This window comes from Heterodontus francisci, chromosome 5 (genome assembly GCF_036365525.1).
Source record: "Heterodontus francisci isolate sHetFra1 chromosome 5, sHetFra1.hap1, whole genome shotgun sequence".
Classification (NCBI taxonomy): domain Eukaryota; kingdom Metazoa; phylum Chordata; class Chondrichthyes; order Heterodontiformes; family Heterodontidae; genus Heterodontus; species Heterodontus francisci.
Genome location: NC_090375.1, coordinates 7508057 through 7526018, shown reverse-complemented (window position 1 = coordinate 7526018; position 17962 = coordinate 7508057). Strand labels below are relative to the sequence as shown.

Sequence of the window (17962 nt, the reverse complement as noted above, 5' to 3'; positions counted from 1 at the left end):
GTGTGAAAGTGTGTTTTAAAATGTTTTCATCTTCTGTTTATTTACACACTTTGTAATGAAACATTTAAACATGGAGTTTCATTCCTGCAAGGACGGAGGTGTTATAAAAGTGCTTCTGTTTTAGTTAAATATATTTTTTTGAGGAATTCATAGTCAAACTGAAGAAATGTTGGGCCAGTTTTTTCCCCAAGAGGATCATCAAGAGGACACTGAAAGAACTTGTTTGACAACATCATTTACTGGTTGTCACATGACTCATGTTATAAATAGAACAGAAACTTGGGAAGATATGTGCAGAGAAGTGACTGGTCAGAAGGTGGATTTCTGTTTCCAGTTTAATTTTGAATTGTTTGGAGTTGGGAATGAACTGTTTAAAAGGGATTGGAGTTTGAAAAAAAAAAACTGAAGGACAGAACCTCAGCCGAGCCCAGCCTGTTCTAGCTCGTTAAAAAGCCTGCAGAGAAGGGAGAAAACTTTCAAGGAGAGAATTCCTAGGGAAGAGGAGAAGACCACAACCCAGCTCAGCTTTCCAGCACCCCTCTAAAAGACCCTGAGAAGTTCACTGTGCCAACTCATTTTGTCTCCTGTCTTTGAAGAAAAGCCTGCTAAATTAATTATCAACGCCACCTGAAAAGAACTGTTCTAAAAAGATCCCAATGGCCCGTTTGTGTGTACTCGGAGGGCAGACTGTATGCCAGTTTTGGAACACAAGATATCTCATCTGCTGTTTCTTCAAGAATGAGCAAGTATTCAGTCCAAGTGATTTTTTTGCCTGTAACAAAGCTCTAAACAAAAATCCCTTTTATTTTTCCAGTTAACTGGTGTATGTATGTATATGTGTGTGTGTGTGTGTGTGTGTATATGAGTGAGAGTGAGAAAGAGAGAGAGAAAGTGTGAGGGGCTAAGGTAAAAAGGGAAATGTAATATTCCAATCTGTGTTTATGCTTTACTTCATTACTGGTTAAGACTTGTTTTATAATAAACCGATAATTTTGTCGTTTAGTAAAGAAACTTGGTTGGTATGTTTTATTCTGGTGGGAAAAATAGAGTCTGTGATTGACCATACCGGTAAGTGAAAACATTTAAATATATGTTGTGACCCGTGGAGAAGTGGAGCTAGAATAAACAGTGCACTCCTCCTGCCTCAGTCGCAACAAATTTCATTACAATACCATACGGTGTAATATAGCCCGAGGCAAAAACAGAAAGTGCTGAAAGATCATAGCCATGTCAGACTCAAAGAGCAAAGACAAATAAAGGATTTCTAATGAAGGGCCCCCACCTAAAACACTTCCACAGTTTTCTGGGGTTAATTTCACATTTCCAGCATGCTCAGTATTTTTAAAAATAAATCCTATATAATCAAAGATGCATACTGAGCGGGTTACGACGACAGACTCTGCCCTGTGTAAAAATTACCATCTGCTACTAGTTAGGTTCACAGCATAAGACAGGAACTAAGGAAACATTCAAATTAGTGCCTTCTGTTAAAAACCACTTAATGACCATTCAGTGGCTGTCTCTCTTCTTGCCTAGTTTTATTACCCTTTCAATTTTCTGTTTTCCTGAAAGCACAGGCACTAACTGAGATTACAACTTCAAAGACTCCTGGCTCTCTGTTGCCAGGAGTGGTCACTCTTCACCTGGGGACCTGGAATCAGTGCATCAACAAACCATTCAACAATGCAGGGCATCTTGTCTGAGCCCATTCCTGTATTTGCTGGAAGTCTGTTACCTAATTACCCCGAACCCCTATATGTACATTCAGGAAAGAGAGACCCTGGCTGATGTTTTGTTTCCTTACCCACTTATTTTCAGCCCAGGAGAAACTAACACCCCACTGTTGCTCTGTCCAAGATCGACCAACTTGGTTTGGAATCAAATCTGGAACACACCTGGTGAGAGTCACCAATGCCACATACAGGGTACTAATCCACTAAAACTTTATCTAAACACTGACTAATCTGCCCGCGGCTGAGTGAGCAAAGGCAACAACTGATGGAGCACTAAGCCAAAAAGATTGGAAACCCAGGTCTTGTTGACAATTCCAACAGGGCAGCAGCTGGAGCTGCCTCACTCCACAGAAACGAGTACGATTCAAGTTGACACTCCCAGTGTAGTACCAAGGGAACGCTGCACTATGGAGGTGCCATCATTCAGTTAATCTGAGGCCTAGTTAGGTAAAGGTCAAATATCCCATGGCACTAATCGAAGGACAACAGGAGAGTTCTCCTTGGTGACCTGGCCAATATTTATCCCTCAGCCGACATCACAAACAGATCACCTGGACATTATCACATTATTGTTTGTGGGAGCTTGCTGTGCACAAATTGACTGCCACATTTCATGACTACATTTTAAAAAGTACTTCATTGGCTGTAAAGCGCTTTGGGATGGTCCAACATCGCTAGTCTTCCATTGCGCCACACAAGTGCCAGGCAATGACCATCTCCAACAAGAGAGAATCTAACCATCTCCCCTTGACATCCAATGGCATTACAATCACTGAATCCCCCACTATCATCTTGGGGCTTACCAATGAGCAGAAACTGAACTGGAGTAGCCAAATAAATACTATGGCTGCAAGAGCAGGTCAGAGGCTAGGAATCCTGCAGTGAGTAACTCATCTCCTGGCTCCCCAAAGCCTGTCCACCATCTACAAGGCACAAGTCAGGCATGTGATGGAATACTCTCCACTTGTCTGGCTGGGTGCAGCTCCAACACTCAAGAAGCTCAACACCATCCAGGACAAAGCAGCCTGCTTGACTGGCACCCCATCCAGCACCTTCAACATTCACTCCCTCCACCACTGACGCACAGTGGCAGCAGTGTGCATCATCTTCATGATGCACTGCATCATCTTCATGATGCACTGCATCATCTTCATGATGCACTGCATCATCTTCATGATGCACTGCATCAACGCACCAAGGCTCCTGAGACAGCACCTTCCAAACCCACGACCTCTACCACCTGGATGGACAAGGGCAGCAGATGCATGGGAACACCACCACCTGCAAGTTCCCCTCCAAGCCACACACCATCCTTACTTGGAACTATATCACCGTTCCTTCAACGTCACTAGGCCAAAATCCTGGAACTCCCTTCCTAACAGCACTGTGGGTGTACCTACTCCACATGGACTGCAGCGGTTCAAGAAGGCAGCTCACCACCACCTTCTCAAGGGCAATAAATGCTGGCCTAGCTATCGATGCCTACATCCCATGAAAGAATTAAAAAAAACAACTGGCTCAGATTCTTAGGTTCTAGTGGGCGGGCAGCACCAGTCAATGATCCTTTGGTCACGATCCAGTAATTGCTGCTGTGAAGAACGCACACGTGGACACTGGGCAAGGGGCACATCGACTCACCAACGCATCATACAGGGTACTAATTAGCTCTCCAGTCGAAAAGCGCACCTAGAGTGCAAGCTCACAAACAAAGGATGGCCTTTCCCACTGGGAGCTGCCAGCCACAGAACCATAGTATTTACAGAAAAGAAACAGGCCATTCGGCCCAATTGGTCTATGCTGGCATTTAAACTTCACATGAGCCTCCTCGCACGATATCAATACATCCTTCTATTCCTTTAGGAAAACAGGAACAGGCCATTCATCCCCTCGAGTTTGTTCTGTCATTCAATGAGATCATGCATGATCTTTATCTTAACTCTATCCACGCACCTCGGCTTCACATCCTTTCATACCCTTGTCCAGCAAAAATCTACTGATCTCAAATTTAAAATTAATTGAGCTAGCACCTCCTGCTTTGTGGGAGACAGTTCCACACCTCACCACCCTCTGTGTGAAGAAGTGCCTCCCCCTCATGCGCTGATGTAGCTTCTCCTTAATTGTATCTATGCTATTCACCTCAATCGCTGCGTGTGGTAGCAAGTTTCAAATTCTCACCACTGTCTGTGTAAAGTCAACACTATGTTCAAGCAGGTCTGTGTCTTAAGAGCAGGGAAGGGGAAACTGACTTGTGACTGACCTTGTGTTTGTCGACGCAGCTGATGCCAATGTAGTCGATGATGCAGCGACCTAGCCACTCGTCGGGACGAACACTCAGGATATCATTGCGACAATTGTCCAGGTACCGCTGAAGCTTGACAAGGACGCTCCGCGACATTACATAACCGTAGCCGCCGTGGCAGTAACGTGATTCCAGGTCGCCACCAATGAACTCTTCCGCCCGGCCCAAGTACAGGTCCTTGTTGATGCTCAGGTGAGAAACGAGAGACTTGATACGCTCGGCCTCCGTGTACGTGTTGTCCTGCGCCAAGTAGAACCAGTCGTATTCGTTACCAAAATGCTCATAGATGTATTGGATAGTCCGGTACATCAGCCACACTGGCCGGTCGTCTCCATGGGAGACTATCTGCATCCCATGTGGGATCTTTGTATTGCGAAACCCAGTAAAGTAAATCAGCCTGCTGAAGTGGTGGGCCACTGTCCGATTAACAGAGACAGCCAATGTATTCAGGGTAGCCTTGGACGTCAGGACACCAACAAACAGTCGATCACGGATTCCCAGCTCCGTATGGATGTAACGTGTCCTGGTAGAAGAAAAATAGTCAACCTCACGCACTGGTGCCTGCATTTGTACTTTTCCCTCCCACAATAACATCTTCCCTCCGCTTCCAAAAGTACCAATACCTGTAAGGTCTGGTGAACGAAAATGATTCCAGAGTACGATTTGAAGTAGTGCTGGGGCTGGGGGAGGTGGTGTTCTCCCTGGTGTCCTGGCCATTATTTCTCTCTCAATGTAGCTATCTCTCAATCAACATCAATAAAGAAAACAGATTACCTGGTTATTTAAGTCATTTGATTTGTGGGATCTTGATGTGTGCAAATTGGTTGCCGTGTTATTTACAACAGTGACTGCACTTCAAAAAAGTACTTCATTGCTATTAAGTGATTTGGGACATCCTGAGGTCATGAAAGGAGGCATATAAATGCAAGTCTTACCTTTCCTTTTTGCTGGAGAGTGGCTGATGACCACAAGGCACGAAGTTGCTCTCACAATTGCTTCACTACAAACCCTTGTGACTTTAGTTCAACAATGAACTAGTACACTTCTACCAAGTTATTGCCGTGCATGTTATTTTGAGACCCAATCGTCATCGTCTCGTTGCTGTACACAAATTGGCTGCAGCGTTACAACAGTCTCTACAACGGTGACAATTCAAAAGTACTTCATTGGCTGTGAAGTGCTGTGGGACATCTTTGAAGGTGGCAGTATAAGTTGAGAAGGCCATTAAAAAAGCAGAAAGGATCTTTGGTTTTATACGGTCATAGAGCACAAAAGCAAGGAATTTACTCTAAACCTTATATTTGTTAGGCCTCAGCTGGAGTATTGCATTCAATTCTGGGTACCAAACTTTAGGAAGGATGTCAAGGCCTTTGAGAGGATGCAGCAAAGATATATTCTGGCACGATACCAGGGATGAGAGACTTCACTTACATGGAGAAACTGGGATTGTTCACCTTAGAGCAGAGGAGCTTTGATAGAGGTGTTCAAAATCATGAGGGGCTTTGAGAGAGGGAATAAAGAGAAACTAATGTTTCCACTGGCAGGAGAATCAGTAACCAGAGGACAGAGATTTAAGGTGACTGGCAAATGAACCAGAGGCAATGGGAGGAAATATTTTCCTCCTTACACAGCGAGCTGTTACGATCTGGAATGCACTGTCGGAAAGGGCAGTGGAAGCAGATTCTATAGTAACATTCAAATGAAAATTGGATAAATACTCAAAGGGAAAAAAAATTACAAGGCTGTGGAGAACATAAGAAAACAGGAACATAGGAGCAGAAGTAGGCCATTCAGCCCATTGAGCCTGCTCTGTCATTCAATACGATCATGGCTGATCATCCACTTCAATGCCTTTTTCTCACACTATCCTCATGTCCTCTTCTGTCATTGGTATTTAGAAATCTGTCAATCTCTGCTTTAAACGTACTCAATGACTGAGCTTCCACAGCCCTCTGGGGTAGAGAATTCCAAAGATTCACAACCCTCTGAGTAAAGAAATCCACCGAGTCCTCTGCCTCGTAAATGCACAACAGTGACTCCAGCTGCCACTCGAGTTCCGAAACCGGAGCTCAAGCTTCGGAAGCTGGTGACACTTACTGCCGATGTGGTTGTCTAGGACACGTGGTGCGTCCATGACTTCCCACATACCGCAGGACATACATTCCACTTGGCCGAGCTGACCTGCCATAACGTAACTTTAAAAACTTATTACAATGAGAAGCAAAATAACTTACCAGTTACTCACCAAACTGCTTCTTCCCCTGTAACGAAGAGAGAGGCAGCTACTGGAGGCTGAAAAAAGGTAGAAGAAAGAAAGCATCCCCCTCCCTCACGCAGCAAACTCCCACTTTACACTCTGTGCACTCAAATTTATTTTTTTCTTAATTTATAGTTCCCCTCCTTACTGAGCTCACTCAATTACCAAACTCCCTTCTTTACACGCTGTGACCTCCGGCAACGCTCAGCGCAGACCAGGGAAAGAGTAGGAGAGTGGAAAGAGCTGGCATAGACACACTTAGCCATATGGTCTCCTTCTAAGCTGCATCATCCTATGATCTGGAGATTGTAAAGGCACTCGAGAAATTCAAGTTATTTCTTTTTAGTTCCATGGGCACAATCAGTCCTCTAGTATTTTAGCTAAGTCATTATTACAACATGCTTAGATGAGGAGGAAATATCAGCAGAGAGTCAGGATAAAAGGGTCATTTTCAGGTTGGCAAGCTGTAACTAGTGGAGTGCCACAGGGATCAGTGCTAGGGCCTCAACTATTTACGATCTATATTAATGACTTGGATGAAGGGAGAGTATTGTAGCCAAATTTGCAGACGACACAAATATAGGTAGGAGAGCAAGTTGTGAGGAGGACACAGTGTCTGCAAAGAAATATAGGTAGGGTAAGTGAGTGGGCAAAAATTTGGCAGGAGTATAATGTGGGAAAATGTGAGGTTGTCCACTTTGGTGGAAAGAATAGAAAAGCAGAATATTATTTACATGGAGAGAGACTGCAGAATGCTGCAGCACAGAGGCATCTGGATGGCCTTGTACATGAATCACAAAAAGTTAGCATGCAGATACAGTAAGTAATTAGCAAGGCAAATTGAATATTGGCCTGTATTGCAAGGGGGGTGGAGTATAAAAGTAGGGAAGTCTTGCTACAATTGTACAGGGCATTGGTGAGACTGCACCTAGAGTATTGTGTACAGTTTTGGACTCCTTACTTAAGGAGGGATATACTTGCAATGGAAGCCGTTCAGAGAAGGTTCACTAGGCTGATTCCTGGGATGAAGAAATAAAAACAAGAAATGCTGGAACCACTCAGCAGGTCTGGCAGCATCTGTGGAAAGAGAAGCAGAGTTAACGTTTTGGGTCAGTGACCCTTCCAAAGAAGGGTTAACTCTGCTTCTCTTTCCACAGATGCTGCCAGACCTGCTGAGTGGTTCCAGCATTTGTTTTTATTTCAGATTTCCAGCATCCGCAGTATTTTGCTTTTATTCCTGGGATGAAGAGATTGTCTACCCATTGGAGTTTAGAAGAATGAGAGGTGATCTTATTGAAACATATAAGATTGTAAGGGGGCTTGACAGGGTAGATGCTGAGAGGATGCTTTCCCTCATGGGGAAATCTAGAACTAGGGAGCACAGTTTCAAAATACTGAGATGAGGAAGAATTTATTCTCTCAGAGGTTGTTATTCTTTGGAATTCTCTTCCCCAGACAGCAGTGGAGGCTGGATCAATGAATATATTCAAGGCTGAGTTGGACAGATTTTTGATCTACAGTAAAAGTTATGTGGGGCAGGCAGGAAAGTGGAGTTAAGGCCCCAACCATATCAACCATGATCTTATTGAATGGTGGAGCAGGCTCGAGGGACCAAATGGTCTACTCCTGCTCCTATTTCTTATGATCACAGCCTGAGCCCAGTCCGAATCCTGAGCTCGCCTGAATCCGATCCTTAAGCTGACTTCACCCATGCTCATCTCAGTGCATTTCCTGGCCAGCGGCACTGCACTGTAATCAGGAACGGCAGCTTTCTTTGATTCTGAGCTCAGGATCAATAAGGCAGATTTAGGTGCTACTCACCCAGCTAATTCAGCTCAGAGCTAAGGTCGCACTTGTATGGCTCAGTAGTTAAATGCACAGTAATCATCAGAACAGAGGAAATTAGGGGGGACCTATTAGAGGTGGTCAAAATTACAAGGGGATGTGACAGAGTCACAGGCACCTGGGCCTTCAGCTGCCTGGGCCCCAAGCTCTGGAATTCCCTCCCTAAACCTCGCTGACTCTCTAACTCTCTCTCCTCCTTTAACACGCTCCTTTAAAAGTTATCTCCGCAACCAAGCTCGAGTTCTAGGTTCTGCTGATGTGTTTGGTGTCACTGTAAAGCACCTTGGGATGTTTTACTATCTTAAAAGTGCCATATAAATGCAAGTTGTTGTTGTAAAACATCTTCATATGTCATCACCAACACCAAGCTCCAGCCCAAGCAGATTGTTTTGGCATTTTTATTCTATTTTAGTGACTTTTATAAAAATTTGTCACTGGCAAGAACACCATTTATTGCCCTCCCTAACTGCCCTTGAGAAGCCTTCTTGAACCTCTGCAGTCCATATATGGTAGGTACAGCCACAGTGCTGTTAGGGAGGGAGTTCCAGGACTTTGACTAGCAACAGTGCAGGAATGGCGATATAGTTCCAAGTCAGGATGATGCGTGGCTTGGCGGGGAACTTGCAGGTGGTGGTGTTCCCATGCATCTACTGCCCTTGTCCTTCTAGGCGGTAGAGGTTGTGGGTTTGGAAGGTGCTGTCTAAGGAGCCTTGGTGAGTTGCTGCTGTGCATCTTGTAGATGGTACACACTGCTGCCACCGTGCAACTTTTAGATGGTACACACTGCTGCCACTGCGCACCAGTGGTGGAGGGAATGAATGAATGATGGGGTGCCTATCAAGCGGGCTACTTCGTCCTTGATGGTGACAAGCTTTTTCAGTGATGTTGGAGCTGCACCCATCCAGGCAAGTGGAGAGTATTCCATCACACTCCTGACTTATGCCTTGTAGATGGTGGACAGGCTTTAGGGAGACAGGAGGTGAGCTACATGTCACAGGATTCCTAGCCTCTGACCTGCTCTTGCAGCCACGGTATTTATATAGCTACTCCAGTTCAGTTTCTGGTCAATGGTAACCCCCAGGATGTTGATAGTGGGGGATTCAGCGATCAGAATACCAATGAAGGTCAAGGGGAGATGGTTAGATTCTCTCTTGTTTGAGATAGCCTGGCACTTGTGTGGCGCGAATGCTACTTGACACTTATCGGCCAAGCCTGGAAATAGTAGTAAACCTGAGGATTGGGATAGAATACAGCAAAGGAGGACGACAAAACTGATAAAGGGAGAATAGAATATGAATGTAGGCTAGCAAAAAATATAAAAACGGACGGTAAAAGCTTCTATAGGAACATAAAAAGGAATAGTCTTGTTAAGACAAATGTGGGACAGGCAGAGTAAGGAGAATTTATACTGGGGAATAGAGAAATGGCAGAAAAGCTAAATGAATACTTTGTGTCTGTCTTCACTGAGGAAGATACAAGAAATCTCCCAGAATTAGAGATCCAAGCGATTAGGGAGAGTGACGAGTTGAAGGAAATTAGTAACAAGGTGATATTGGAGAAATTAATGGGGCTGAAGGTTGATAAGTCCCCAAGGCGTGATATTCTACATTCAGAGTGTTGAAAGAGGTAGCTATGGAGATAGTGGATGTATTCGTGATCATCTTCCAAAATTCTACAAATTCTGGAGCGGTTCCTGCAGATTGGAAGGTCACAAATGTCACCCCACTATTTAAGAAGGGAGGGAGACAGAAAACAGGGAATTACAGACCTGTTAGCCTTACATCAGTCGTTAGGAAAATACTAGAAACTATTCTAAAGGATGCAATAAATGGACACTTGGATAATAATGATCTGATTGGATATAGTCAACATGGATTTATGAATGGGAAATCATGTTTGACGAACATGTAGGAGTTTTTTTTGAGGATGTTGCTAACAGAATTGATGTAGGGGAGTCGGTGGATGTGGCATACTTGGATTTTCAAAAGGCCTTTGATAAAGTTCCCCCACAGGAGGTTGGTTAGCAAAATTAAAGCACATGGGTTAGGAGGTAATATACTACCATGGATTAAGGATTGGTTAATAGACAGAAAACAAAGAGTAGGAATAAATGTGTCATTCTCGCGTTGGCAGGCTGTGACTAGTGGGGTACTATAGGGATCAGTGCTTGGGTCCCAGCTGTTCACAATATATATCCATGATTTGGATGTGGGGACCAAATGTAGTATTTCCAAGTTCGCGGATGACACAAAACTAGGTGGGAATGTGTGTTGTGAGGAAAATGCAAAGCGGCTTCAAGGGGATTTGGACAGACTTAGTGAGTGGGCAACAACGTGGCAGATGGAATATAATGTGGAAAAATGTGATTATCCCCACTTTGGTAGGAGGAATAGATGTGCAGAGTATTTCCTAAATGGTAAGAGATTGGAAAGTGTAATTGTACAAGGTGACCTGGGTGTCCTTGTCAATAAGTCACTGAAAGCTCACATGTAGGTGCAGCAAGCAGTTAAGGCTAATGGTATGTTAGCCTTTATCACAAGAGGATTTGAGTACAGGAGTAGTGAAGTCTTTCTTCAACTGTATAGAACCTTGGTTAGACCGCACCTGGAGTACTATGTGCAGTTTTGGTCCTCTTACCTCAGGGAGGATATTATTGCCATACAAGGAATGCAACAAAGGTTCACCTGACTTGTTCCCGGGATGGCGGGACTGTCCTATGAAGAGAGATTGGGGAAACTGGACCTGTATTCACCAGAGTTTCGAAGAATGAGAGGTGACCTCATTGAAACCTACAAAATACTTAAATGGATACAGGGTAGATGCAGCTAAGCTGTTTCCCCTGGCTGGGGAGTCTAGAACCAGGCGACACAATTTCAAAATAAGGGGGAAGCCACTTAGGACAGAGATGAGGAGAAATTTCTTTACAGTGAATCTTTGGAATTCTCTAACCCTTGGGCTGTGGAAGCTCAGTCATTAAGTATGCTTAAAGCAAAGACTGACAGATGTATAAATACAAATGATATAAGGGGATATGAGGATAGTGTGGGAAAAAGGCATGAAAGTGGATGATCAACCATGATCGTATTGAATGGAAGAGCAGGGTTGACGGGCTGAATGGCCTACTCCTGCTTCTATGTTCCTATGTCTTGCTGCATTTCAACACGGACTGCTTCAGTATGAGAGTCGCGATTGGTGCTGAACATTGCACAGTGAACATCCCCACTTCTGACTTTATGATTGGAGGAAGGTCATTGATGAAGCAGCTGAAGATGGTTGGGTCTAGGACACTACCCTGAGGAACTCCTGCAGTGATGTCCTGGAACTCAGATGATTGACCTCCAACAACCAACTTCCTTTGCACTAGGTATGACTCCAACCAGAGGAGAGTTTTCTCCCGATTCCCATTAACTCCAGTTTTTCTAGGGCTCCTTGATGCCATACTCGGTCAAATGCTGCCTTAATGTCAAGGGCAGTCACTCTCACCTCACCTCTTGAATTCAGCTCTTTTGTCCATGTTTGAACCAAGGCTGTAATGTGGTCAGGAGCTGAGGGGCCCTGGCGGAACACAAACTGAGAGTGTCAATGAGCAGGTTATTGCTAAGCAAGTGCCGCTTGATAGCACTGTCGGTGACACCTTTCATCACTTTACTGATGATCGAGAAGACTGATGGTGTGGTAATTGGCCGGGTTGGACGTGTCCTGCTTTTTGTGTACAGGACATACCTGGGCAATTTTCCACATTGCCGGATAGATGTCAGTGTTGTAGCTTTACTGGAACAGCTTGGCTCGAGGCGCAGCAAGTTCTGGAGTACAGGTCTTCAGTACCATTGCCATATGTTGTCAGGGCCCATATTCGCTGCAGTATCCAGTGTCTTCAGCCATTTCTTGATATCACATGGAGTGAATCGAAACAGCTGAAGACTAGCATCTGTGATGCTCGGGACCTCAGGAAGAGGCTGAGATGGATCATCAACTCAGCACTTCTGGCTGAAGTTTGTTACAAATGCTTCAGCCTTATCTTTTGCACTGTCTGCTGGGCTCCCCCATCATTGAGGATGGGGATATTTGTGGCGCCACCTCCTCCAGTTAGTTGCTCAACTGGGTTACTCGTCCAGTGACAATACCGCCTCCCCTCAAACACTTCATAAGGCAAATTTGTTTCCACAGTGACTTCTGTATGCAAACATAGCAGTGGTTCTGCACTAAAAGTCTGACAAAGGCCCATCTCAGCTCCGGGTTCCAGTCACCCACTGTCGTTGGCTTACCAGCCACTCTCCCCTGCCTCCATGTACAACTCATCCTCATCAGGAGCAGTGTTGGTTGAGACATCAGAACTCCCCACTCGTGATCCCGACATCAGCCACGATCTTCTCGGAGCAGCCAATTAAGAAGTCACCTCCAGGAGCCACGTCCAATGAAGGATGGTGGCCAGGTTCCAACGTCGGGAGGTCCATTCAGCACGGCCCATGTTTAAGGCTGTCTTTCTCCTTCGCAGTGTGAACGCTGCTCCGGAGTGGTGGCGGTGCCATAGAGGCATCTTCAGTAGGAAGGGAAGCGGCTGCCACTGCACCAGGTACAACATTGGCAGAGACAACAGTCTCCATGAAGTGGCTGCAATGGCATGTCTTCTGGCTGGGAGACCAGCGCATTGTAAATTTAAAAAATACCTCAATTGTTTTGCATCTCAGACCTCCTGCCGTGAAGCCGCCTCTGCTTCATTGACAGGCTCCTGACACAGCGGGGCCCCATGTGCCATCGGGAAAATTTCAATCCTTTGAACAAAGAACAAAGAACAAAGATAATTACAGCACAGGAACAGGCCCTTCGGCCCTCCAAGCCTGCGCCGATCCAGATCCTCTCTCTAAACATGTCGCCTATTTTCTAAGGTTCTGTATCTCTTTTCTTCCTGCCCATTCATGTATCTGTCTAGATACATCTTAAAAGAATCCATCGTGCCCGCATCTACCACCTCCGCTGGCAATGCGTTCCAGGTGCCCACCACCCTCTGCGTAAAGAACTTTCCACGCATATCCCCCCTAAACTTTTCCCCTTTCACTTTGAACTCGTGTCCTCTAGTAATTGAAACCCCCACTCTGGGAAAAAGCCTCTTGCTATCCACCCTGTCTATACCTCTCATGATTTTGTACACCTCAATCAGGTCCCCCCTCAACCTCCGTCTTTCTAATGAAAATAATCCTAATCTGCTCAACCTCTCTTCATAGCTAGCGCCCTCCATACCAGGCAACATCCTGGTGAACCTCCTCTGCACCCTCTCCAAAGCATCCACATCCTTTTGATAATGTGGCGACCAGAACTGTACGCAGTATTCCAAATGTGGCCGAACCAAAGTCCTATACAACTGTAACATGCTGGAATAGGGGCTGATTGCCCTAGTATGTATCGTAATTGACTACCCGCCGCTGTCGGGCAGGTAGTTGTTGCCACTGGCACAAAGCCGGCCTGATCCAAATCCATTGAAATTTTCACATCCCACTCCCCCAAGCTGCCTCCATGGGACTGGGAAAATAGCAGTGAGCCTGACTGTGTCAAGATCCAAGCTGAACCTGAAGGTCTGCAGAACAAGACTACCATTTCTTCCCAGTATCAGTGTGTGAACACACCCTACAGATTAAAAAGCTCTTCAAATCCTTGTTTGAACAAATTGCAAATCTGTGGAAAAAGGGCAGGGAAGCGAAGTAGAACAGCCAGAGAATAACCACCTGACCCTGACCCACAGTAGCTCTGTGAGTTACCAAACTCCATGATACGGTACTAAGATGAACAGACCAGAAGGTTGCATGCTAAATTCTCAATCTGCGCCCAAGTAGCTGATTATAACCACAGTAAAGAAAAAAAGACTTGCATTTCTATCGCAACTTTCACAACCTCAGGACGTCGCAAACTGTTCAGTCAATACTTTTACTGAAGTGCAGTCACTGTTGCAATATCGGAAACGTGGGGTCAATTTGTACACAGCAAGATCCCACAAACAGCAATTAGATAAAAATCAAATAATTTGTTTGATGATATTGGTTGAGGGATAAAAATTGGCCAGGAGACCAGGAAGAACTCCCCCAGCTCTTCTTTTCAAATGCCGTGTGATCTTTTACACCCACAAGGGGACAGTCGGAGATCGGTTTAATGTCTCAGCTAAAAGACAGCACCTCTGACAGTACAGCACTGGACTGGGGCTTGCCCCCATGACCTTCTGAGTCAGAGGTGAGCAAGCTGCCCATTGAGCTATGGCTGACAGTAGGTGTTGGGGCACAACAGTTGTCCTCAGTGACATTCCCAGGGGCAATTAACCAGTGTTCCTACTCTTGATTGCTCTTTAACGAATTGGAAAAGGGACTGCTTGGATGTCAGGCAAGGACAGAATCAGGTATAGTTCTGATGCTTTGCACAGTTGAATAGCTTGGCACCATTCACCACTGAAGCTTATACAGGGAAAAGTGTGCACTTTGGCCGGGTCTTGTACGGTGGCCAGTACGCATGGACCCATCCTCCCAGCAAAAGTCAGAGCAAGAACAATTTAAATACGAAAGCCCCATCTTTGGGGAAAAAAATTCAATATTCCAAGCATGTGTTTTCTTTTAACCATCACCAACATGCATTTCTTTTTCATGTTAAATTCTTACCTCAACACTTTCTTGTGTGGTTTGTTGGGATCCTTGTAATAAGGGACAATTCTGGGTTCATACTCCTTGTTGTCACCAAGCTCTCCCATCTCAGCTCCGGGTTCCAGGCGTCTGCTGTCACGGGGCAGCCCCCTGCTCTCTGCTGCATCCATGCACGACTCGTCCCCATCTCCCTGACTCCAGGAGACTCGCAGCAAACTCAGGCTGCAGCCCAAGGATAGCCCCAGGATCAGGGGGAGAGCAGGGCGGAGGAAGAGTAGCAGGGAAGTCAAACGCATTGTATAGAGTGAGCAAGAAAACCAGCAGAGAGCAAGCGAGAGAGACGCACACTACATAAAGATGTGATACAAATATTCTTATGAAAGTTACTCGAACTACTTATATAATTGAAATATCTGTTTTGTCCCAGACACAAATCGTATAAAACTGACACAAGTACTGACAGGCTTGAAGTGGCAAGCCTAAGCTACCAGCACCACACTTTGGCTCTGACTTTCAACAATTTTAATCCCACTAAAGTTACAACCCAAGAGGGTTGATTTTCTTTTTCTGCCTGAAGCTAGCGTCACAAGGAAGTCTCTCCAATCACGAGAGAAAGCATATTACAGCGACACCCAAAGGGCACAAAGTCAGTTTCAAAGGGAGATTTAATCCACACTCGTTTAAACAGTCAACAGAAAGCCAAAGTTTCAAATCAGAACATGATCAATAAAACTCTAACACTGATCACACCAGACACAGCAACGTAGAAACTACTGACATCGCATATCAAACCACTTGCACTTCAACAGAATTGAAAATGCACAACTTTGAAAACTTCACCAGAATGCATAATAAATACTAACGGCAGTACATAAACAATACCAGGGGGACAAAAACATCTTCAATTCCTCATAAATCCTACACCTTGATGCCAGTCATAAACTGGTTAAAATTCTACTACAGTCATGTTTGTTCTCTCTCTCCCATCTGCTTTGTTTTCCACATATTTTCGAACACACCAGAGAAATAAACCTTTCCCAACCCCTTCCAAGCTTCCGTTTTCCTTTGGGGGAAAATAACTTTTCCCAATATTCATTGTGGGTACAGAGAAAAACAGTATGTTCAACACACAGTAAAGGGGTGCTAGACTGTTGAGAAAAGGATTCAGATGAAATCCCTTCTACTTTTACATTCTGGACCTCTCTGCCATATCAAGTGGATGCACTGAACAATAAGTCAGTGTTAAACCACAGGAAAATCAGGGGAGACTGTCAGATAGAATGTTTCACCTGCAATCCTTATTTGAGCTCCCTTAGCATTAAAACAAATTGTGGGAACAGGCTGGTAAATTCTTCTTAGTTGAAATGCTATCACAGAATTCCTCACTCTCAGGATCAGAATCTCACAGGAAAGCACCTTTAGGTTGATGAGGCTGCAAACCTCAACAATCTGAATCGCAGTTTAAATCTTTAAGACGCATCAGATGGAGTCTCATGGCACAAAGCACTCAGACTTTCAATACTTTATCACAGTCAGACTGAGGGACACCGCTTGATCAAATGCTTCACATGGTGAATGCCAGGTTTAGATCATAGTGCAAGGCTCAGTGGCTGCAGTCTCATTATCACAGATTATAGATTTTCACACTGAACAAGCTCAATAGTTCAATTAATTTGAAGTCTTGGCTCACTTCAGATCCCTGTGTTCTCGGTTTGGGGGCGGTGGGGGGTGGGGGGGGGGGGTCAGTCCCAGCAGTATTAGTGGCTGCAGTCACTCTGCTTTCAGGCTGGGGATAGGGGAGGGCCTGGTCCCCTGCTCTCAGGCTGAGGGAGGGAGAAAATGAGGGCCTGGTCCCCTGGTAACTGCTTTCAGGCTGGAGGAGAGGGGGCCTGGTTTCCTGGTCGCTGCTTTCAGGCTGGAGGAGAGGGGGCCTGGTTTCCTGGTCGCTGCTGTCTGGCTGGGAGGAGGGAGGGTCTGGTCCCTGCTGTAGGGCCTGGTGCCTGTTGTCAGGCTGGAGGGAGGCAGAGCCTGGTCCCTGCTGTCAGGCTGGAGGGAGGCAGAGCCTGGTCCCTGTTGTCAGGCTGGAGGGAGGCAGAGCCTGGTCCCTGTTGTCAGGCTGGAGGGAGGCAGAGCCTGGTCCCTGTTGTCAGGCTGGAGGGAGGCAGAGCCTGGTCCCTGTTGTCAGGCTGGAGGGAGGCAGAGCCTGAGCCTGGTCCCAGCTGTCGGGCGGGAGGGAGGGAGGGCCTGGTCCCTGCTGTCAGGCGGGAGGGAGAGAGCGGGGGCCTGGTTTCTGCTGTCAGGAGGGAGAGAGGGGGGGCCTGGTTTCTGCTGTCAGGCGGGAGGGAGAGAGGGGGGGCCTGGTTTCTGCTGTCAGGAGGGAGAGAGGGGGGGCCTGGTTTCTGCTGTCAGGAGGGAGAGAGGGGGGGCCTGGTCCCTGCTGTCCGGCTGGAGGGAAAGAGCGAGGGCCTGGTCCCTGCTGTCCGGCTGGAGGGAGCGAGGGCCTGGTCCCTATCAGGCTGGAGGAGGGAGGGCCTGGTCCGGCTGGAGGATGAGGGCCTGGTCCCCGCTGTCCGGCTGGAGGATGAGGGCCTGGTCCCCGCTGTCAGGTTGCGGGCCCTGATCTCGGCTTTATGGTCCCCAGGTTGAGAGCTCGATGCTGAGTGAATTTCCAGGCCGCAATTTAGCGACTGTCTCCGCCAGGTTATAGTCTGTCGGTGCAGGAGCTGCCAACTGTCCCACTCTCCGCTCCTGGCTTCCGCGGACCGTTAACCACGCATGCGCAGAGCCCGAGCTCTTCGCTCCGCCCCCGGCTCCTCACCGGTGCGCCTGCGCGTCACTGACGGAGGCAGCAGAGCGCAGGCGCGAGAACGGTCTCACATCCACGTGCAGGGAGAAAGCGCGGGAAAGGACAACAAAATGGGGAAGCTGCCAGAGTTGAGGTAATGTAGAATCCCAATAGTTACAGCACTGAAGAAGGCTATTGGGCCGGTTATGCAAGAGAAACTCCCCTAGTCCCATGAAATCTTGTCATTTAATCTCTCCTGCCCTCTGCTCTATCACACCTTCCCTTTTGTTCTTCTTGCCTTCTACCCCCTTTCACTTGCACAAAACTTATCACATTGCTAACCTTTGCCAGTTCTGATGAAGGGTCATCAACCCGAAACGTTAACTCTGCTTCTCTCTCCACAGATGCTGCCAGACCTGCTGA

General features: G+C 46.3%; 1 protein-coding gene across 2 annotated transcripts in view; it reads right to left on the bottom strand.

Moving 5' to 3' along the window:
* LOC137369707 (chondroitin sulfate glucuronyltransferase-like) overlaps positions 1–17544 on the bottom strand; it is a 61591-nt gene extending 44047 nt beyond the window's left edge. Inside the window, exons 1-3 of one of the 2 annotated variants that reach the window (XM_068031066.1) lie at positions 17073–17544; positions 14773–17037; positions 3991–4555 (exon numbers count right to left, since the gene is read on the bottom strand). In XM_068031066.1, the coding sequence (XP_067887167.1) occupies positions 3991–4555; positions 14773–15050 (843 nt within the window). In that variant the 5' untranslated portion in view covers positions 15051–17037; positions 17073–17544. Of the gene's footprint in view, positions 1–3990; positions 4556–14772 lie in introns of both variants that reach the window. The other variant, XM_068031067.1, reaches the window with a different exon arrangement.
* Between the last annotated feature and the right edge of the window lie 418 nt (positions 17545–17962).